General features: G+C 39.1%; 1 protein-coding gene across 8 annotated transcripts in view; it reads left to right on the forward strand.

Annotated features, from left to right (window-relative positions):
* Btrc (beta-transducin repeat containing E3 ubiquitin protein ligase) overlaps positions 1-24,106 on the forward strand; it is a 192,347-nt gene that overhangs the window by 24,444 nt on the left and 143,797 nt on the right. For 3 of the 8 annotated variants that reach the window (XM_008845593.2, XM_029569620.1, XM_008845590.2), the window contains exon 2: positions 16,617-16,658. The exons of the other annotated variants lie outside the window; for them this stretch is intronic. In XM_008845593.2, the coding sequence (XP_008843815.1) occupies positions 16,617-16,658 (42 nt within the window). The remainder of the gene's footprint in view (positions 1-16,616; positions 16,659-24,106) is intronic. 8 annotated transcript variants of the gene reach the window in all.

Genomic DNA, 24,106 nt, shown 5'->3' on the forward strand with positions numbered 1-24,106 from the left:
CTGGCCTCGAACTCACAAAGATCCACCTGCCTCTGCCTCCCAAATGCTGGGATTAAAGGCGTGCGCCACCATGCCCGGCCCTTCTTTTGATTTTTAAAGTTTTTATAACAACTTTACCTAAAGAATTTTTCCTGAAATAAATCTGTATATAACATGGATTTATTGGTATAACTTTAGAAAAGTGTTTCTCAAAAGAAATACATTAAAGTGGGATGGGAAACTACCTTTTTTTTGTCTTCTTTTTTTTTTTTTTGGGGACTGGGTCTTCCTGTAGCCCTAGTAGACTATGGAGATCCAGCTGGCTTCCTCAATCTCACAGAGATCTGCCTGCCTCTGCCTCCTGAGTGCTGGGATTAAAGGTGTGCAGCACTATGCCCTACCCTGTTTTGTTTTTTTTCCTGAGACAGGGTCTCTCTGTAGGACCTATTGGCCTGGATCATACTCTGTAGACCTGGCTGACCTCCATCTCACAGAGATCACTCACCTCTGACTCCCAAGTGCTGGGATTAAAGGCATGTACCACCATACCTGATGAAAACTTTTTCCAAAATTTATTACTTTGTAATATATAAAGTTTGATCATCTTTGGAGCAAGAGGCCAAATTATCAAATAGAAGAATTTATAATACCAAAATGTAGTACTCTTTGCATATATATTTTAAGGTTTAAGTTAGTAAATTATGTGGGTTAATTGTTATATTTAAAAAAAAAAGGAATTTATCCTTATTTTTTAGTATACTTTCAGCTTTCATGGGTCAGGCTTTACAAAGCACCCCCAGTAGGTATTAGCTGGCACTGATTCCGAACTACACAAATGGCAATGTTCACTTAATTTGCTAAATTATATAAAAAACAAATCCAAGAAACTTGCTGTCTAAATGGTAGCCTACTAACTCATCTGAAACATATTTTGACCACTCATTCTAAGTGTTTGTGTGAGTGTGTGTGTGTGTGTGTGTGTGTGTGTGTGTGTGTATGTACACACACTCACCTATTTGTGCACATACAGAGGACAAAGGTTGACTTTGAATATCTTCCTCTATTGACACTTTTTTGGGGGGAGTCTTTTTGAGACAGGGAGTCCCTGTAGCTCCAGCTGACCTGGAACTCATTATGTAGACCAGGCTGGCCTTGAACTTACAGAGATCTGCCTGCCTCTGCCTCTGAGTGCTGGGATTAAAGACTTTCACTATGACACCTGGCTTGCCACCTTATTTTTTAAATTATTAATTAAAAACAATTTTATGTGTATGAATGCTTTACCTGCTTATATGTAAGTGCACCTATGCACACAATGTCCTCCAAGACCAGACGAGGGCATCAGATCCCCCAGAGCTTGATTTAGGGATGATTGTTAGCTGCCATGTGGGTGCTGGGAACCAAACTCATGTCCTCTGCAAGAGCAGCCAGCCAGCTTTCTTAACTGTTGAGCCATCTTTCCACCCCCACCACCTTATTTTTTGAGACATGGTCAGTCACTGAACCTGCCCCAGTTTCCCTCCCTTACAGAGCTTGGGTTACTTGCATGTGCAGCCATGTGTGACTTTTATGTCGGTGTTAGGGATCTGAACGCAGGTCCTTATGCTTGCATAGCAAGCACTTTACCCACTGAGCCGTTGCCCCAGCTCGGTATTTTTATTTGTTATTTACAAATTATAAATTATATTCATGCCTTAGCTTAATTAGCTGCTATATAAAGGCATATTTTTTAAAAGGCATAATATATACAACATATAATATGTACAATTTGTAGGGCAAATATAAATCAATATATATCTCTAAATTATGCCAAAATAGCCTTATTCTTACTTTGTCTTATCTTTTTTTGATACAGAGCTGCTTCATGTAGGCTGATAGATCAGTGAGCTCCTGGATCTACCTGTTTCTGCCCTCCCTCTCAGTACTGGTGTTATAGGTAGGCATATCTGCACCCAGCTTTTGTGTGGGTCCTGGGGGTCCAGATTCAGGTTCTCATGCGCCATAGCAGGCGCTTTACCATACTGAGTCATCTCTCCAACCTCCAGAGTGGGTTGTTTTGTTTTCAATATATCAGGAGGCTGGATAACAAAAGAATCCATTTGCTACTCTTATGGACCTTGAGTCTTCCATCTGACTTACTTATAAGTGACATTTGACCAAGTAATATGAGATCAAGAGAACCATTGTCAATCTGTATCACAAAAAAATAGAAACGAATAACTTTTTTTTTACTCCTTTGCTTCCTCCTCTTCCTCTTCTTCCTCCTCCTCCTTCCCCTTTCTATGAGAGAGAGAGGGATTGAGACAGGATCTCTCATATCTCAGGCTGTCCATGAACTTGGAGGGTAGCTAAAGATGACCTTGAACTCCAGATTCTCTTCCTTCTACCTTCCAAGTGCTGGGATTTCAGACCTGGTTTATGTGGTGCTGGGGATTGAACTCAGGGTTTTGTACATACTAAGTAAGCACTAAACCGGTAAAGCTATATCCCCAACCCCTAATTTCTTTTTTCAGCTAAAAATTTAATTTGAGTACTTCTGTTATTTCCCCTTACACTCCAAAGTACCTGCTTCATGGCATGTACATACTCCACTTTGGAAATCAGCTGGTTTCACACAAGAGTTGAAACTCACTGTGGCAGTATTGAGTTTTTGCCTTTTCTGTGTCTCTCTTTTAAATATGTTTTTTAAATGCATTATTATTGTGGGGGTAGGGGTATACACATGCCATGGCACACCTGTGGAAGTCAGAGGACAATTTTATGGAGTCTATTCTCTCCTTCCATCTTGATGTAGGTTCCAGAAATTGAACTCAGGTTGCCAGGCTTGTGTGCCAAGGGACTTTATCTGCTGAGCCATCTTGCTGGCCCTTGTTTCTCTTCAAATTTCATAAATCATTGAAATACAGTTGTGTAAGGAAGTAATCCCTTGAGGAAGCATAGCCAGAGTAATGCAGATCTGTATAGTGTTCATCATGCCCCTCTGAAGCTAAGGGTATACTCAGGAATCTACCTAGTACATTTTGAATATGGATATTGTTTAGGTAGAGAAATATTTTCATCTTAATCTGTTTAGAAGACCTTTTTTTTTTGGTATGGCTAGTTGTGGAGATCTAAGGTAATTTATTATTATTATTATTATTTATTTATTTATTTTGGTCTTTTTGAGACAGAGTCTCCCTCTAGCTCCAGCTGGCCTGGAACTTGCTATGAAGACCAGGCAGGCCTTGAATTTACAGAGATCCACTTGCCTCTGCCTCCCGAGTCCTGGGATTAAAGGCATGGGCCACCATACCTGGCTAATTTATCATTTTTTATAATCATTCTTTCAATGTGTGAATGGTTTAGATAGCAATAGAGTATATTAAGTATAAATTTTAAAAATTGGGCATTTTTAGATATAATTGCCACACTGATAAGGATCTTCAATAAAGATACTGTTTTGTATCTTTTTTTTTTTTGGTCTTTTTGAGACAGGGTCTCCCTGTAGCCCCAGCTGTCCTAGAACTCACTATGTAGACCAGGCTGGCCTTGAACTCACAGAGCTCTGCCTGCGTCTGCCTCCCGAGTGCTGGGATTAAAGGCGTGCGCCACCACACCCGGCTTATTTTGTATCTTTGTAGGTAGAGAACATGTTGCTGTCTTATATACATATAGGACTCTTACCCGTTAGCCATTGGGCAAAAAGGAAACACACCCTTTTTATATCATGCAACTTGTCTGTTGGGGACACTAGTTCATTCCTGAGAAAGGAATTTTTGTCCATTTAAGGACTCAATAAGCCGGGTATGGTGGCACACACCTGTAATTGCTTATAATTTCTGCACTCTGGAACCTCAAGCAAGATGATTGGAACCTGAGGCAGGATGATTGCAGGAGTTTGAGGTTATCCTAGGTTATATAGTAAGGTTAAGGCTAGTCTGGGCCATATGATGTCTCCAAAAAGCAAAAACAAAAAAATTCTCAATTGAGTATTAAATAAAATGGTTCTTCCATTTTCCTCCTTGCCACAAAATAGTCATAGACTGACAAGTTGTCTGTAAGACAAAGCAAGCTACCTCTTAATCTAACAGGAGAAACAAAAAGGGCCCTTAGCCCAGGGTTTAAATTCTTACTGTCTGGACAGGGTATATACTCTTGAGAAGAAGAGTTAAGGACCTGTCCCAGAGCTGTAATTCCCTATGGAGTACACAGCTAGATGTGTCACATCAGTGAGTTCCAGCAGGTGCTAGCAGCAAGAGCAGAGATCTGAATGCATTTGCACTCATATAGACAACCCCAGAGAAGTTACTAAGAATGCTGTGACATACAAGTAATAGTCATTTACTGATCCTGTCAAAGTGCATCACGGCCACCCAGCCTTGCTTTATTCCAGCAGCATTAGCACCTAAATTCATATGATTTTTCTGTAATACAGTGCATCTTGCTTGGAGTGGGACCTACTAGCTTCTGTTCAATTTTCATTTGAGGGTCTAGGTAGGGTACCTATCATTGAAGTCTGTTTGCCCTAATCTACTGTCCTTCCTTTTGTCCTTCCCCCCTTCCCTCCCACTATACTAGACAAGCATTTTGCTGAGCTATATCTCTGGTTTTTTGTACTTTTTGTTTTGAGAGATTGCTTGGGCAGGCTTTGAGCATAGGATCCTCCTGCCACAGCCTTCAAAATAACTGGAGTTATAGGCTAGTGCCTTTAGATGTGCTCTCTTTTCTTTGAACATCCTCTCTGTTGCTATTCCCTTCTATTAGGCCTTTAATGTTTTTGTATTTTTAATATGTATGAATCATTCTCCTTAAAAGGCTAAAATGCAATGCAATCTGTTATTTCCTTAACAAATGAACTTAAGAGCCACATGTGTGGAGCTGGAGAGATGGCTCAGCAGAGGATCTGAGTTTGGTTCCCAGCCACCCACATGGTGGCTAACACCTGTCCATAACTCCAGTTCCAGGGGATCTGATACCCTCTTCTGTCCTCTGTACGTATTGCACACACATGGTGAATTTCCATACATGCAGGCTAAGCACTCATACACATAAAATACAAATAAATAAATAAATAAATAAATAAATGATAGCTTACTGTAATCCCAGCACTGAGGCAGGAGAAATCCTGTAAATTCAGTGCCAGCCTATGTCAAAAAGTGAGTTTCAGGTCAATCTGGGCTACAGAATGAGATCCTGTCTAAAAGAAAATCAATCCAATCCAGGGCTTGGAGTTAACTAATCCAGTGGTTAAGAGCACTGGTTGCTCTTGCAGAGGACCATGGTTCAGGTTTCAACACTCACGTGGTGGCTAACAACTGTCTGTAAGACCAGTTCCAGGGGATCCAATGTTCTCCTCTAGCTTCTGTGGGCATTCCACAACACTGGTGCACTTACATGTAGGCAAAACACTCATACACATTTAAAAAAAAAAAAATCTGTCCTGGCTGGAGAGATGGCTCAGTGGTTAAGAGTGCTTGCTGTTCTTCCAGAGGACTGCAGTTTTGCTTCTTAGCACTCATTTTAGGTGGCTCACAACCATCTGTAACTATAGCTGTAAATGATCTGATGCCCTCTTCTGACCTCTGAGGGCACCTGCACATAAACACATACAGGTGCAAATACACAAAAATAAAATGAAAAATAAATCTTTTTCTTTTTTCTTTTCGTTTCTCCCTGCAGCCCCAGCTGGCCTGGAACTCACTATGTAGACCAGACTGGCCTTAAACTCAGAGATTCCCCTGTGTCTGCCTCTGCCTCCCGAGTGCTGGGACTGGGATTAAAGGCATGTTCCACCACACCCGGCACAAAACAAATCTTAAAAACAAAAAAACAAAAAATCACTGAAATAACAAAATGAACTTAAGAAAATTACTGATAAGAAAGACCTTAGTTTGGCTAAATAAATTGTACTTTTCAGTTCATTGCATACTGCAAAATTTATTAAATTTTCTCGGCTGTGATTAAATTAAAATGTACCTTGTTAAATTAATATGTGAAAATTCTCTCTAGCAAAAATACTACTCTATGCCTGCAGGGGACTAATGGGAAATTTAGTAACATATATTTTTCCTTAAATAGGAGTAATATTTCTATACTTTATTTGTAAGGAGTAGCTATGTATGTATTCATGACTATTTACATGATGGGATAAGTTTTTGATTATCTTTGTTAGCTGATTGAAGTTACAGAGGATCTTAACTTAGTGATAAGATATTCAAGATACTTTTTTTTTGCACTGTTATCTCTTTTTATGCCCACATATCCTAACATGATAGTTCTGGGAACAGATATGGTAATACAGTAGTCAAAATTCTTTTTCTTTTTTTAACTTTTTTTAACCTAACCTACCTCCTTCCCTCCCTCTCTCCGTCCCTTTGTATGTGTGTGCATACGTGTATCCATGCATGTTCAAGCATTGGCGTACATGTGGAAGTCGGGACAACGTGAGGGTGTTGTTCCTCTCCACTGTGTGAGATCCAGGGATGAAATTCAGGTTGTCATGATTGGCAGCAAGTGCCTTTACTTTCTTAGTCATCTTGCCTGCCCCTAAATACTTTTAAAAATGTTATATTTCCAATTTTGAACAATAACAGCTTTTTCTTTGATCATTATACATGAGCTTTTTTCCTTTGAATGAAGTTTTACAATTTTTTATTTATTTTTATTTTATGTGTATGAGTGTTTTGGCTGCATGTAGGTAAGTGCATTTGTGTTGTACAATGCCCATAGAGGCCAGAAGAGGGAATCAAATCCCCTGGAACTGGAGTTACAGAGGGTTGTTAGCTGTCATGTGAGTGCTGGGAACTGAACCCAGGTCTGCAAAAGCAGACAGTGCTCTTAAGCACTGAGCCATCTCTCCAGCCCCATCTATGAGTGATTTTTTTCTTTTTTTTTTTTTTCTTTTGAGACGGTCTCCCTGTAGCCCCAGCTGGCCTAGAACTCACTAGGTAGACCAGACTGGCCTCAAACTCACAGAGATCCACCTGCTTCTGCCTCCCAAGTGCATGGATTACATGCGTGTTTCACTATGCTCAGCCCTATGAGTGATTTAAAAAAAAAATACTCAAGTTATGCTATAAAGGTATTTAAACTATAATTTTCTGCAGAATTCTACCACAGAAAAACTTGAACATGAGGTTAAATGGAGGTTATCTAGTATAAAGCTCACTATTATATTTGTGGTGCTCTTACATTGAGGATGAAATAGCACAGTAAAGGATGTGGTATAGAACTGTCTTTGTTCTTGATGGTTCTACTTGGGACAGGTATTTATGGACACTCACAGCTCATAGTTGTGATAGTAATGTTATGTTTTGATTGGAGAACTATGTACCAAAATCAGTCACTGTTATCAGATATTAGATATCAGGGTGGTTGGGTTGTTTTTTTTTTTTATGTGTATGAGTGTATTGCTTGCATGTAGGTAAGTGCACCCATGTCATGCATTGCTCACAGAGGACAGAAGAGGCCGTCGGATCCCCTGGAACTGGAGTTACGGACAGTTGTTAGCTGCCATGTGGGTGCTGGGATTTGAACCTGGGTCTTCTGCAAGAAAAACCAGTGTTCTTAACCACTGAGCCATCTCTCCAGCCCCTATTTTTTATTTTTTTAAGATTTAGTTTTATTTATGTGTCTCTGTGAGCATCTGCCATGTGTATGTGTGTTTTGGGTACTCAGGGAGGCCAGAAGAGGTGTTGGGTCTCCTGAAGCTGGAGGTGTGTGCAGTTGTGAGCTGCCCAGTGTAAGTACTGGCAACTAAACTCAGGTCCTCTGCAAGAGCAGCAAATGTTCTTAACCACTGAACCATCTCTCTAGCCCAGATCTTGTTTGTTTATATATGAGGAAAGTCTTTATGAAAGTAACTCTTCCTCCAAAAGATTTTAAAATTGCATGTTAACTATTTAAGGAAAATTTCTATATAAATTCTATTATTTTCTTTCCTTATGGGGAAATCCAGTGTCCTTAAGACTATAGACCTAAAATAAAGTTAAATATTGGAGAAAAGAAGAAAAATTGTGTTGTTATGGCAACCCAAATGGGGGAAAATGAAAACAGCACAGATAAGCTGCATCCTGTTGTCATAGCAACCATAGTTGTGAACATGATTAAAGCTGGTCGAGAAAGGATGTATTGCAGCTTTAGTCTGTGAAAATAGTGAAAGAAAAGACAAGGAGAATTGGTTTTAGACACAATAACGTGCCATTGTATACAGACAGATCTCTATTCTTATTAATTATATTTTAACTCTTATTGTCTCAGATCATAATAATGACACAAGGGAAGATAAATGTAATAACTGTATGAAAAGACTGAACAAGTCTTTATTTTGATGTAAAATTTAGAAAGAAAGTTACAAATTTTTGTTCTGAAGATTTTTTAAATAGTGGATTGTTTTTGTTTTTGTTTTTGTTTTTGTCCCAGTTTCCTATTTCTTCCATTCTTCGGCTAGTGCTTAATTTTCATTCTTTTTCATACCTTTTTGCTATATCATTTTAGTCATAAGTGGTGAACTGTAATATAAACATCTAAGGTCATAGCAGTTTATAAAGCATCAAGTGCAGCATTTTGATTCCATATGAACAGATGGATTTGACAGTAAAAGATAAGCATCCTATAAGTGTAAAGAAATTAATTTTAGCTCTGTCTTTCAAACTTTCTTTATAATTAAAGCTTCTTAAATGTTACTTCAAATGCCATTATTTCTTCCCCAACTTCTATTTGTGCATCCAAGCAAAATGTTTCATCAAACAGAGTGGAGACATGTTGGGAATAAACCTGATGAAAGCTGTGTTCTTTGTTCAGCAGCTAGCTGCTTGCACAGGTTTTTGTGGTAATGGAATCAGCATCTTTGTATTAGGGTATTGATTGCTGCTTGATAGGCACTGTGTAAAAGAAGTATCCCAGTTACAGTGTATTAAAGTGTTTTAAGAGCAGTTTATATTACAAATGAGATGGAGGAAGATGGAGTTCTGCAAGACTGGACATGGACACATGCTATAAATATCCTTAAAACCGAAGTTCAGTTTTAAGGATATTTATCCTAAAACTTCATATTTAAATCTTCATACTTTCATTGCAAATATTTGAATATTACCTGAGCATGAACTACCTACATTAGTGCCATTACCTTTTGCCCTTTAGTACAGGTTTATGTCTATACTCTTTTTGTTGTTGAAGCAACTAGTGAGGTTTTAAATAGACGAGGATAGTACATGCTTCAGATTTAAGTGCATGTGTTTCAAGGTACACACACACACACGTCACTCACTCAGGTAAAAGACAGTATACGCCCAAAACACGGGTACACAAGAAGAAATATTGAAGTTCTTTTCTTTTTGTTGTTGTTGTTAGTTTTTGAGACAGGGTCTCCCTGTAGCTTCAGCTGGTCTGGAACTTGCTATTTATTTGACCATCCCAGGCTCTCCTAGATCTCACAAAGATCCACCTGCCTCTGCCTCCTGAGTGCTGGGATTAAAGGTCAATAAATCAGCCAAGAAAGACTCTGTAGTTTGGCTCATTTGGACTTCCCTGTGTAGACCAAGTTGGTCTTGAACTTGCAGTGGCCCTCTTGCCTGTGCCTCTGGAGTGCTGGGATTAAAGCTTTGTGCCAACATATCTGGCTTGAATCATTTAGTTATTAATTAAGATAGGGTCTCATCTTGAACCAGTGTCCAGTCTGCAAAGAGGAGGGTCAACACAGAGGAATCACTTCCTCCATGTTTCCAAGAGAAGCCAACCATGGTCGAGCAGGACCTATGACTTATCTTCAAATAGGCAGAACTGGTAAAAGAAAGGAGCCAGGGGCTCCTCCCAAGCCCATGTGACACCTGAGGAACAGATCCTCAAACAAACTTAAGAGTAAAAATAAATTGGTTTATCTGGGCCAACTGTATGGCCTTAAACACCCAAAAGGAAAGTATAACCAAAGATTAAAGGAGTCAATATAATTTCTTAAAGAGTCCATATGCATAGCTAAAGACAACATAACAAGCAACAATGCCAGATAGGAGATACCTTCTTTTGAGTTGTTGGTCAGGGTGACCAAAGGGACTCCCAAATAGTAACCCAGCATAGAACTGGGAAAATGAACAGCAGACCCTAATCTTATCTAAAGGAGTATTGACAACTGATTGATGATAGAAGAGGAAGAGCTGACCCTCCTAACACAAAGACCTCTAGATAGGCTGACTAGATTCACCAGAAGGGCAAGTAGTGGGGATTGGCTGGGGTGTCGTCAACACAGCAGACAGTAGCAGGGATATCAGAGTATAAGGGCTCTGGTTGGGGGAGGGAGGCTATGGGAGGGCGCCATCTGGGAAGTGGGTGTATAGTTGAATAAGATGGTTTGGGATGTTCTGTGTGATATATACACACACAAAAAAAAAATCAACAAATTTTAAAAAATGTATTATATTTCAGGAGGAAGCATGCAAATTTACATCATGCTAATTAGTAGAGGTGATAAACATTACCATTGAAATCTACCCGATGACGTCATAGACATACACAGGCGCCAAGGATCCAAGTGCAACCGATTATGACTAGTAATAATCAGATGCATACAGATTAGAAATGCATGCGCCAACTTCTCAGTGTTAGTAGAAAAAACAATGAGTCTTTCTACAAGGAACAATATATTCTAAAATGAAATGGAGATCTTTTTTAAAGGTTAAAAAACTCATTCAATTTTATGTCTTACAGAGCTTATACTAAGTTCAATATTATAAACTCAACTGTGAACCTGGAAACATGCAGCCACTTGTGAAAGAGATGTAGTCTTACTCTGGAGTGTGTTACTGAATATGTTAAATCTGTAATGAAATGCTTCTTCTAATCATGTAGTTATTAAAAATTAAAAAAATAAGAAAAAAAAAAAAGATAGGGTCTCATGCCAGGTGTGGTAATGCTTGACTTTAATCCCAGCACTTGGGAGGCAGATCTCTGTGAGTTTGAGGCCACCTTGCTCTACATAGTGAGTCCAGGACAGCTGGGGCTACAGGGAGACCCTGTCTCAAAGAGGCGATGAAAAAAAAAAAAAAAAAAGATAGGGTTTTACATAGTGTAGGGTATTCTCAAACTCAGTATATGGCTTTAGTACTTCAAGGCTGGCCTTGAAGTCTTGATTCTCCTGCCCACATCCCTAAGTGCTGGGATTATAGTCATGTACCACCCCCAGCTGGAAGAGAAGAACTTTTAAGGCCAGTAGGTAAATCTGTATAAAGGTTTTATGTTAACATCAGATGCGCTGATTTTTAGATTGGTTTTCTAAAAGTGGGCAATATCAGGATGTGCATTTGAGATGCACTAGTTTGCATCTTGGCTCATGATAAATTGAATTGGAAGATCAGGTTGTTTATTTTCCTTGAAGAAAGATTATTAGGTACACTCATCATTCCCCATTTCACAATTTCTTGTCACATTTCACTTGCTTCAGAAATACTCATTTTGGATCCTTCTTGTGAATATGTAACTCTTAATACTAATGTCCTGTGAGAAAGGAGATTTTCTTATCTAACCTCAGTAATAACTACACTATCACAGAAAACGTCCTCATAACATATCAAGCAATCAAATAGCCAATAAACCTATTCTCCTGCTAAATTCCATAAACTGGATGGGGAGGGTGGATAATGTTCATTTTTGTTACTTACCAGGGAACATGACACTTGGTCTTTGAAATGGTTATTTATTTCATATATTGTAGCTGCCAATCAGCCAGCTATTTGCAAATAGTGAAGGAAACACACTGCTGAAAATGAGTTTCTTTTCTCTGTGGTCTCTGGTACCCAGGAAATCAGATGTGGTTGTATTTATTTATGTAGTCACTTATTTTCTTTCTAATGAGCAGGTAATTTTCTTTTCTCTGTTTCTACACAAAAGTTAAGGAGTTCTGGAGAGTTGGGAGACTTGGTTTGCAATCATTGAAACACTGTTTGATATCAGGGGATTCTTTCATGGGTAGACTTTTTTTCAAGAAGAAAACTCCTGACAGCTCCTTTTGAACTTCTCCTCAGAGCTAGCACATTTGAAGAGGAGGGGGTTCCTAAGTGTGTGAGGGTTTGACATTTCTTCCTAGGAAAGGGTCTTACTCTGTGGTTTCTTTTGTTTGTTTTGGTAGTGACAGACAAGAGTCTGATATGGCAGCCTGCCTGGCCTTCACATGTGTGTTAATTTCCAGCCTTTATTGAGTAATGGCAACTGTCTGTGAAGACATGTAAATCTATCAGTGGGAAAAAGTGTTGCAAAAGCCTTTTTGCCACAGGGGAAGATTGCTTCTACTTCTTTTTATTTCTATAGTCACAACCTAGCCTTTTCTGTTTTCTTTGCTCCTCATTCCCTCCTTGTCTTCCATCTCAGAAGTATATAAAGCCTAACCTCCCAATGAGCACTGTTATCATTTGAAACTTGTGTATAGGCCAACTCTACATCACCAAAAACTGTTGTGTAACCTCATGATTCCCAGGCCTCAGCTGGTGGCTTAGTTATTTCTAATAATATTTAATGCAATAAATTCTAAGGCAATAAAAGAATTTGGACAGTCCTTTACAGCTTATTGCAATGGGATTTGACTTGATTTTTTTTTTTAATTTGAATTTAATACAGTGAAATTCCAATGTGGCCAAATAGAATTTTTTGTGGTATGATTCAAAAGGTCTTTTAGTACAGGTACAGGCCATTGAATTTGTAAAACATAATCCGAGATAATTGCAGGTAGCCTGTAACCAAGAAAATGAGCACTTTAAAAATAGAGGAATTCAGCCTGTCGTGATGGCAGACACATTTAATTCCAGCATTCTGGGAGGCAGAGGCAGGTGGACCTCTGTGAGATTGAGGCCACCCTGGTTTACATAGTAAGTTCCAGGCTAGCTGGGCCTTTAAAACCCCTGAGGAACGCATATCAGATGATTTTTAAATAATGTGGCAAAGAAACTAAAAGTGAATGGACTTTTTGTTCTCTTATAGGAAGATACTGCTTGCGTTTATGTAAAAATTTGCTCACCAAGTTGATTGCTTTCCTGTACATGAATATTAAAGATGACTTTTTTTTTAGACAGGGTCTCACTATGTATGCCTAACTGACTTCGAGCTTACAGAAATCTTATCTACCTCTGCCTTCTAAGTCCTGAGACTAAAGGCATGAGCCACCATACCTGGCAAAAAGACTTTTTGGGGGTAATCTCATGTATCCTAGACTAGCTTTGAACTCACTATGTAACTGAAGAGGACCTTGAACTCCTGATCCTCTTGCCTCTGCCTCCCCCAGTTTTGAGATTTGGGGTGTGTACTACCGCATACAGTTTATGAGGTATTGGGAATCAAATTTGTGTTTTGTGCATGCTAGGCAAGCACTCTCCAACTGTTCTATATCCCCAGCCCCAAAATGACTTTTTTGGTATAGAAAACATATGGTCTCTAGGCATTGCTGTGAGTCCTGTTGCCTGCTAATGTTTAATTTTTTTTTTTTAATCTTTTTGAGATAGGGTCTCCCTGTAGCCCCAGCTGGCCTGGAACTCACTATGTAGACCAGCAGGCCTTGAACTCACAGATATCGCCTACCTCTACCTCCCCAGTGCTGGGATTAAAGGCGTATACCACCAAGCCCAGCAATGCTTAATATTTTATATTAAAAACTAATTTTGGGGACTGGAGAGATGGTTCAGTGGTTAAGAGCACTGGCTGCTCTTGCAGAGGACTCTGGTTCAATTCCCAACACCTGCATGGTGACTAACACCTGTCTATAACTCCAGTTCCAGGGGATCTGCTGCCCTCTTTTGGCCTCCTCAAGCATTGCACAACACAGGTGCACTTACATACATGCAGACAATACACTCATACACAAAAAAGAAAAATAATAAAATACTTTAAAAAGTAGTTTTTATTCTTTCAAATTTGACAGTCTTAATTTCTGTGTACCTCAGCTTCTTCAGTGTTAAACAGACTTAATGTTTCTAACAGCACCTTACAGAAGTAAAGTTCTGTAGTTGTAATTTAAGTCCATCTCCAATATTCCAATAGATGTTTAAAACAAGAATTGTTAATTTCACAACAAAACTTAGATGGGTGGGAAGGGATGGAAATCCTCTTAAACAAGGAGGTGGGGGAAGAGCAGCTCCTGATGCTTATTTGGAACTGTTAAAATTTAAACTTGGCTGCCTTCTAAAATAAATTTTTTTTCATTATTATTAAGTATACAATTAGTCAAATACAACATTCTGATAAACTAGAAATTTGAACAAACAAATGCTTTAAAATTCTAATAACTATGCATAAACAGTAAATTATTCTTACTTGAATTTCTACTGCTGTGTAGAGCAGGGTTACTAAGTACATAATTGCATAAGAGAGCCACCAACTTTCAAAGGAGCCATTCCAGTGAATTGTGTAAATAATATGCTTTAAAAACATAACCTCACATATGAATTTAAATTTACCAGATATGGAGTGGTTGTGTACCTGCGAGATTAGAACAGTCTTTGAAAGGCCTTCCTAATTATGAATTTTCCAGAGAGACTAGAATGACCCAAAGCAAATTAATACATAGATTTTTTTTTCAACTTTCTATAAAAACATTTTCACTATTCTGCTTTAGTACAGAAAAAGAAAAGATCTTAAAAGCCTGGCACGAGATAAGAACCCGAGAGTATAAGAAAACAGAATTTTTCCAGCATCAGCATTCCGTTTTTCTTAAGTGTCAAATACTTGTGTTTTATTTTTCTTTCACTTGCATTAATATAAGTTATATCTGGCAGTTGGCTAATTTTACTGTAAGATTCCCCCAAACTGGGGAGGTAGAGGCAGGAAGATAAGGAGTTCAAGATCCTCAGCTACGTAGCAAGTTCCAGGCCAGGCTGGGATACATGAGACTATCTAAAACCAGTTTTCTTCCCTCTCATTTGTACAAAAGTCCATCTTGCCAGGGATTTCTTATGTATTTGTGATTTGTGTACAACAGTGGGCTAGGCTTCAGAACAGCATGAGTTTGTATGGTCTAACATGATGATATCAATATCAAACTAGTAATAGTTTACATTTTAATTTTAATTTGTCCAATGTTTTTTCTTTTTTCTTTTTTTTTTTTTCAAGCCTATACTGACTGAATTTACAGTGATCCTTCTACTTCTTGAGTCCTAGAGTTGCCACCAATACCTGACTTTGTCCAGTAGAATATAAATGTTAAGATGTGGTGACTAAACTTTAAATTTCTTTTTTTTCTGCTCAATTTTAAACTCTTCGTAATTATGTGTCTTTATCAATTGCTTCTGGTTTCAAGTGGCAGGTTGTCTTATTCCCCCCCGCCCCCTTAAGAATAGGCAGCTGTTTTTAAGGGTACAGAGATCATTGAACTAAAAGGGAAGGTGTACAGTCAGGCCCCACAAGGACCATAGCCAGGTATGAAAATATCTTTAGATCCCAAGACAGCAACTTTTCCATTCCTAGAATAAATCCCCCTTGGGCATGGTATACAGTCCTTTCTGTATGTTGCTGGATTTTATTTGCCAGTGCTCTGTTGAGAATTTTCCTGTATATTCATTATTGGTTTGTAATTTCCATTCTGCTCCTATTGAGCGTACTCAATGGTTTTTAAAGTTTTACTTTTGAATTCTTACATTTCCATTCACTTATTGTTTCTTTGCTAGTACTTTTTCTTTCAAGAGTGTTTACCTTTAGTTATTGGAACATTTTTATCCTAGCTATATCAAAGTCTTTAAAGTTTATTCCAACCTCTATTTACTATTTAGTGTTTGTTCATAGAAGTTGAAGAATTTCCCCTTTTTAGTATGCAGATTTGGGTTGTGTCATGGCACTTTAATATTATAAGGCTCAGAGTTTTGTTCTAATTTCATAAGAAATGATTCCATTTTTAGATGGCCATAGTGATGCATGCTTGTAATCTCAGTGCTTAGGGGAGACTGAAGCAAGAGGAATATGAGCTTGGGTGCAGTGTGGGCTACCTTGAGAGGCTATCTCAAAAAAGAAAAAAGTATTTTTGTTTTATCAAGTATTCAACCCAAGTTGGGTTCAACTTGTAAGTTCAAAGAGCTTTCTGTGGAGTTGTAGGTTTAGTGAACTTTCTAGTAAGAAAGCCTGTGTGCAGTGATGTTGAGATTTGTTCTGTGTGTGCTACTCAGTGGCCATCTGGGATGTGGTTGGTCGTCTTACCTTCTATTTCAGTTTGAGAGTCCATAGCTTTCTGCTTTGAGTTACATCCTTCCGTGTGCCCCTAGTGAGTGAACCCTGGAGTTCAGTCATCCTTTATAGGATCGCTTTCCAGAGTATCCTTTCCACCCTCTCCTGAGTATTATCTGGTCTCTTAGAACTTCCTTTTTCAGTTCTACATGTAAAAGGCAGGTCTTTGTTTAAGCTTGCAAATGTTAATGCACCTGGCACTAAATGATGAAAGGATGGGGGTGGGGTGGAAAGCAGTGAGATTTTGCTTCAAAGAGAACAATCTCATCCAGAATTTTGGGTTCCTGGGGGTCTCTGTTCAAACTGTGACATTTATCATGGGATTGCTTAGAAACAACACGGAGAATTTAAAGAAAAATGTGAGATTTTTATCCTTCTCTCTGTTAGGATACCCCCAACACTATTTGAACTAGAATTAGGCTTTTTTCTGGAGCCCTTTACCTACACTGATGCTCACTTTTGGGTTTCAGGCTGCAGTTCCGGCTGGTGGATATTGGAGGAATAATAAAAAGGTAAATTTATTGTTGGTTCAGTACTATGTTAAGGTCTTCCCCATGCAACTGCTAATATTTACTTTTCACAGTCCTCCTATAACTGTTCCAAGTGTCCTGCCCATTTGTGATAGCTGCATTTCAGTGGGAGATACAGGAAGAGTGTGCTTACTGTGTCATGCATGGAACCTGGACCCCTGTAGTTACCCCTTTATTGACATTTATGCTGCTCAACTATATACTTTGCAAATTCAGTCCTTTGAACTTAAATCATTTTCCATCTTAAGGTCTGTTACAGTAATATTCTGTTAAGAATATATAGTCTGCCCTTGCTGGGTATAGTGTTTCTGAGGGATATATATTAAAAATCACCAACCATGATTGCAGATTTGTGTTTTCCCACCCCTCTCTCCCACAGTGCAGTGATCGCTACCCCTCACATGATAGACAAGTGTACCACTCAGCTATATCCCAATCTATTTTGCTTCTTATCATTTGGAAGTTTTGTTATTAGGGGGATTGAAATGCTTTTAAATTGTGAAGCAGCACCAAAAATGTTAAAAAAAATAGTATTCACATTTGTGTATCTTTACTCAGTTTACTTTATTGTTTCAACATGAAATGAGCATAAAGTTATTGATGTGTTTTATTTCTTTTCTGTTTATTTGTTTTTTTTGTTTGTTTGTTTGTTTGGTTTTTAGACAAGGTCTCCCTGTAGCCCCAGCTAGCCTGGAACCTGCTATATAGACCAGGCTGTCCTCCATTTCACAGATATCTGCCTGCCTCTGTTTCCTGAGTGCTGGGAATAAAGGTGGCATGTTTTACTTTTTTAGAAGAAACCAGGGTATTTAAACAACTATAGAACATCACATTTGTCTTGACCATTATTCATGTGCTCAGTAGCTTCAAGTGACTAGTGTTTATTGCATTGGGCAGTGTAAGGTCTAGACCATACGCATCTAGTGTAGATGCAAACATGGTTAAGTTTAAATCATCCATTTTGCTATTTGTTTCTATTTGTCCCATCTGTTTTTGGATGGTTATTTTTTGGTATTCTGTTTTATCTTTTCTATTGGCATAGTAGATATTTTGTTTTAATCGTCCCTTCAGAGGTAAAGTTCCTTTTTTCGTTTGTTTGACATGCTCTTGCCATGTAATCCAAGCTAGCTTTGAAATTACTATCCTCCTGCTTCAGCTTCCTGAGCGCTTAGACCATAGATGTCCTCTGTGCCCTATAATATGCATTTTCAATTTTTTTTTAATATTTGTTGTTTTTATTTTATGTGTATGAGTGTTATGCCTGCATGTAAGTGCACCCATGTCGTGCAGTGCCCGCGAAGGACAGAAGAGGCTGTTGGATTCCCTTGGAGTTACGGGGACAGTTATTAGCTGCCATGTGGGTGCTGGGATTCCAACCCTGGTCCTCTGTAAGAACAGGCAGTGTTCTTTTTTTTTTTTTAATGTAACAAAATTATGCCATGCAACCATGACCTATCTAATTTCATTATTCAATATAAAATTTCTTAATCTGTTAAGCAATTTCTCTCTGTTCCCTCCTTACCAATTGCCAGTCTACATTCTGTTTATGTGGGTTTTCCTATTCTGGATATGTTGTACAAATGGAAGTATGTGTTACCTGTTGTGTCTAGTGTCTTTTACTTAATAAGTTTGATTCGTATATGTTGTAGCATGTATCTGTACTGCATTTTATGGCTAGACAATATTTAACATACTATTTATCCATTCATTCATTCATTGGTAAATATTTAGGCTGTTAGCTGCATTACTCAAATTAGTCAAAAGCTGCAACGTGCATATGTATACATGCATTTGATTGCCTGTTTTAAATTCTTTGTGTTATATACCTGTGAGCAGAATTGCTAGGATGGTCATATAATTGTTAGCTTTAAAAAAAAAAAATTATGAGTGTTTTGCCTTCATGTATGTAAATGTACCCATATGTGCAATGCCCATGGAGGTCGAAAGAGTGTATCATATGCCCTGGAACTGGAGTTAAGGAGAGTTGCTGGCTGCCATGTGGCTGCTGGCAACCCAACTGAAGTCCTCTATAAGACCAGCCAGTGCTCTTAACTGCTGAACCTTCTCTCCAGCCCCATGTGTTTAACTTTTTGAGAATTGTAAACCTGCTTTCCACAATTTCCGAACTATTTTATATTTCCGCCAGCAAGTTGTAAGGGTTCCAGTACATTCCCCCCCCCCCATCCTTTTTATTACTTTTCTGTCCTGGGATTGTTTTGTACTTTAATGATAGAGCTCCAGTGCATCTGCGTATCTTGGCATGCTTCTCAACTGATGTATCAGAACGACTGGTGTTTTTAGAATTGACATTCTAGTGAGGTGTAAAGTAAACCTCATGGTTCTGATTTTCATTTTCCTAAGGACTAATAATGGCCTAACAATCTTCATTTGCTTACTATTCATTTGCATATCCTCTTTAGAGAGCTGCCTCAAGTCCTTTGTCCATTTTGAAAATGGGTTACTTGCACCTTTTTGGTTGAGTTATAAAAGTCCTCAAGCTCTTAGACCCAGGGGATCCTCCTGTTTCAGCTTTCAGAGTGCTGGGGAGGACAGGCATTCTCCATAGTATCCATCTAAGAACTCAGTGATTTTCAAATTTTCTTTCTTTTTTTCTGGTCTTGAGATAGGGTCTCCCTGTAGCCCCAGCTGCCCTGGAACTTACTATGTGGAGCAGGCTAGCCTTGAACTCACAGAGATCCGCCTGCCTCTGCCTCCCAAGTGCTGGGATTAAAGGTGTGTGCTACCACGCCCGGCAATTTTTTTTTTTTTTTAATTGTTGCACTGGGAATTGAACTCAGGGCCTCACACATACAAGGCAAGAATTCTACTATTGAGCTACATCTCCAACCCAGCAGTTCTTTGTGTGTGTGTGTGTGTGTGTGTGTGTGTGTGTGTGTATGTGATGTTCACATGTACATCCATGTTGTGGAGGCCAGAGATAAACATTAGAAGCCTCCCTCTATCACTTTCCACTATATTTACTTTATCTTGCTGGTTTTTTGAGGCAAGGTCTCCCTGCAGCCCCAGCTGGCCTGGAACTCACTGGGTAGACCAGAATAGCCTCCATTTCACAGAAATTTGCCTGCCCCTGCCTCCCGAATGCTGGATTAAAAGTATTCGCTACCACACTTGGCTTTCCTTTACTTTCTGTTTTGAAGATTCATTATTGTTGTTATTATTATTTTTTTTAATTTTGGTCTTTTTGAGATAGGGTCTCCCTGTAGTCCCAGCTGGCCTGGAACTCGATATATAGACCAGCCTAGCCTTGAACTTACAGAGATCTACCTGCTTCTGCCTCCTGAGTGCTGCCAGTGCTCATAGCTGCTGAGCTATCTCTCTAGTCCCATCACTGAGGTTTTGTTCAATTTTTTTTTCCTCAAGTCTTTCTCTCTTTGTGTTTCATTCTGTATATTGCTGTTTTTCACATTCACCTTTTTTGTAGTGTTTAATTTGTTGATCTCATCTCATGAAAATGTTTTTTAGGATATTATATTTTTCTTTTGAAACTTTTTTTTTTTTTTTTTTTTTGTCTTTTTGAGACAGGGTCTCCCATTAGTCCCAGCTGTCCTGGAACTCATGTAGACCAGGCTGGCTTCTAACTCACAGAGATCCACCTGCCTCCCAAGTGCTGGGATTAAAGAGACCCACACCTTTAAGGGCCGCCACACCTGGCCCTTTCTTTTGAAACTTTAAAAAACCTTTTGATTTATTCTTTAAAATATTATTTTTTGTGTGTATGAATATAATGCCTGCATGTAAGTGTACCCATGTCATGCAATGCCCACAGAAGCCAGAAGAGGGTGGCAGATCCCCTGGAACTGGAGTTACGAACAGTTGTTAGCTGCTAGCTGCTATGTGGGTGAACCCAGGCCCTCTGGAAGAACAACCAGTGTTCTTAACCACTGAGCCATCTCTCCAGCCCCTTTTTGGAACTTATTTCTCATTTTGTTTTGTTTTGAGGCAGGATGGGTCTTGCAGTATATCTCAAGCTGCCCTTAACCTCCTGAGTGCTAGGATTAAAGGCACAGACAACTTTGCCTGACTCTGTTTTCTTTACTTTTTAATTTATTTTTTAAAATATCTTTATTTAGCTGGGCATGGTGGTGCATGCCTTTAATCCCAGCACTCAGAAGGCAGAAGCTGCCCTCGTCTGATCTCTCTGGGGATTGCATGACACAGGTGCACTTACATACATGCAGGAATTACACTCATACACATAAAATAAAAATAATAAATATTTAAAAATAGTACTTGAAGTTTGAGAAAAAGGTGAAAAATGTTACAGAAGAAATAGACTTTGATAATGTTGATATTGACATCATTTGAAGATGTGTAGATATATAGCCACAGGAAATTAGGGAAGGTGAATTTATTAACATGAATGAAGAAAATGATCATGATGTTTAAAAAGCTGAAAATGTCTCAGAAAAAAATTGAAACTAAAGGAAAAAAACTTTTTTTGTTTTTGTTGAAGAACTTGATGTTTATGTTAAACCAAATACCTATCTGCCACACAAGGCATTGTTTGGGGGAAAGGGAACTAAATTGATGTATAGGAAGGGATATAAGAGCCTCTATTCTAGTTTGCCTTCAATTACTGTGACAAAGCACTGCCAATACTAGCTTGGGGAGGAAAGGGTTTATTTGACTCACATCTCCTAGGTCACAGTTGATCAGGGAGCCCAAAGTAGGAGCTCAGGGCAGGAACATGGAGGCAGAAGCTGAAGCACAGGCCATAGAGGAATGCTGCTTACTGGCTTACTCCCCTGCCTCAAGCTCAGCCTGCTTCCTTATACAATACAGAACAACCTACCCAGGGGTGGCACTGCCCAAGTGGGTTGGGTCTGCTCACATCACTCAAAAATCAAGAAAATTGATTTTGACATGGCCACAGCCCAGTCCAATGGAAGCAGTTCCCCAACTGAGACTCCCTCTACCCAGGTGTGTAAAGTTGACAACTAAAGCTGTCCAGCACAACTTCATCTTTAAAGTGGTAGAAATGTACACCAACCATGGGAGAGATTTAACCTACTAAATAGCAAGCAGGGAAAATGCCAAGAGTAGAACTTAATATAAAATATCCTGGTTCCAAATTAGAATGTGCCTTTCCTGGTGTGAGGAATCTCCTAAAAACCCAGTCTGTTGACTAAGTTGGGAGTGGGTGCTTAGGAGGTGTGAGTGAATCATTGTGATTGTGCCAGGTGGAGTGGCCATGGATAAATACAACAAAGTGCTTTCTGTAACACACGTCTGTTCAAGGGCTGGTAAGACGACACAACAGGTAAAAGTGCTTGCCTCTGAGTCTGACATACTTGAGTTTGAACCCCAGGACCCACATAGTGGAAGGACAGAACTAACTCTCACCAGTTGCCCTCTGACTCTGACTTTACAAGTATACCATGGCACATGCATGTCCCCCTCCCCCAAATAAGCACATATAAATAAAAAAACTTAATATTTTTATTTTTATATGTATGAGTGTATTGCCTGCATGTGTGCAAGTGCACCCTTGTTGTGCAGTGACCACGGAGGTCAGAAGAGGGCATTGGGAGTCAAACCCCGTCCTCTGCAAGAGCAGCCAGTGTTCCCAACCACTGAGCAATCTCTCCAGCCCAAAACAAAAAAGAAATTAAGTTGACACAAATAAGATTTTTTTGGGGGGGGGGTCAGGTGTGTTTGCTATGTAGTCCAGGCAGACCTTGAATTCTTGAATTCGTAGTAATCCTCTTGGCTCAGCTTCCATAGTGTTGAGATCACAGGTTTGCACAACCTTCACATGGATGCAAATAAGGTGTTTGTTGGTTTGTGAGACAGGGTCTCACTGTTGCTCTGATTGATCTGGAACTCACTATGTAGACCAGGCTCGCTTTGACCATGCAGAGATCTGCCTGCCTCTGCATCCCAAGTGCTGAGATCACAGGCATGCACAACCATACCCAGTACAAATAAGATTTTTAGCCAGTTTTATAAACCTGTTGTTTACATAGGTAAAATGCACATCTTTTGGATTTTAGTTCTTGGACGTTAAATGGAACTTACCAGCATTTGGGAGGCAGGACATTTCTCCCAGACCAGAAAATCCTCTCCTGTTCTTTAGAATCTGTCTCTTTCCATCAGCCCCAGCTCCTGGTAAAGGAGTGTTTACCAGGTGTTTATCAGGTGTTTGTTTGAGACAGGGTCTTGCTATGTAGCTCTGGCTAGCCTGATACAAAGCAGCTCAAGCTAGTCTTGAACTCAGGGCAGTCCTCCTGTCTCAGCTTCCAGAGTACTAGAATTACAGGCGTGAATTCTTACTTCCCCTCAGCTTTTCATCAGATTTTGAAAATTTTTAGTATCCCATTTTCTTTTTCCTTCTTGGAGTTCAAATGCACATGTTCAAACTGCCAAGCCATTTTCACCAGTCCTGCACTGTGTGATTAATGTCTCTTACCTTTTTTGTTTTTTAGATAGGGCCTCCAGTAGCCTGGGCATGGAGCAACCACACCCAGCTCTGTTTCTTACATTCTTTTTAGCTTTTTCTATCTTTTTATCTGTTTCAGCACAGCAGTTTTCTTTAAAAATTCTTTTGTTACCTCACTGTTTTAGTGTGTATGTACACCAAAGGACAACTTGCAGGAGTCAGTTTTCTCCTTTTTACATTGTGGGTCCTGGGAATCAAACTCAGTTTGTCAAGCCTGGTGGCAAGCTTCCCCTCCCCTACCCCCTTTCTGCTGCAATCTGACTTCTGTCACATTCAAATGAAGTGAGGACTCAAAGGCAGCAAGAACAAGGTGATTTTCCTGATCCTCTGCTCACAAATTCTCAGTTGCTCTATTTCTAATATTTTCTTGCTCTATTTTTAATATTTTCTTAAACCAATTTAAATACTTCATTTCAAATTTTGTATTTTTCAGTTATAGAATTCCCATGTTAGATGTTTTAAATTATAGATTGTAGTTTTTTGATACAACTTTTTCTCCCTCCCTCCCTCCCTTCCTTTTCAATGTCCATTAAGAAATTAGATTGAAATTTTGAGATGGGGGGTCTCACTCTGCAGCTCCCACTGGCTTGGAACTTGCTATGTAGACCAGGCTGCCTTGACCTCACAAAGATATGCCTGCCTCTGTTTCCTGAATATTTTTTTTTACTACCCCTGGCAGTTTTTTTTACTCTTTTGAATGTAGTTATTTTAAAGCTATATCTAGTAATTCCAATGCTTATTTATCACTTTGGGGATTGTTCCTTAAGGAATCATGTTAATGTATATGACATAAATGTAAAATATACCTTCTTAGCCATTCTCATGTTCATAAGTTTAAGTACACACATTATTGTACAACAGAGCTCCAGGACTTTTTCCTTTTACAAAACTGAAACTAAGCAATGACCTCTTCCTTCTCCCAGACCTTGAAAACCACCAGTGCACTTTCTGTGTTTAACTGCTATAGATA

Source organism: Nannospalax galili, unplaced genomic scaffold (assembly GCF_000622305.1).
Source record: "Nannospalax galili isolate Female #2095 unplaced genomic scaffold, S.galili_v1.0 scaffold161, whole genome shotgun sequence".
In the NCBI taxonomy this organism is placed as follows: domain Eukaryota; kingdom Metazoa; phylum Chordata; class Mammalia; order Rodentia; family Spalacidae; genus Nannospalax; species Nannospalax galili.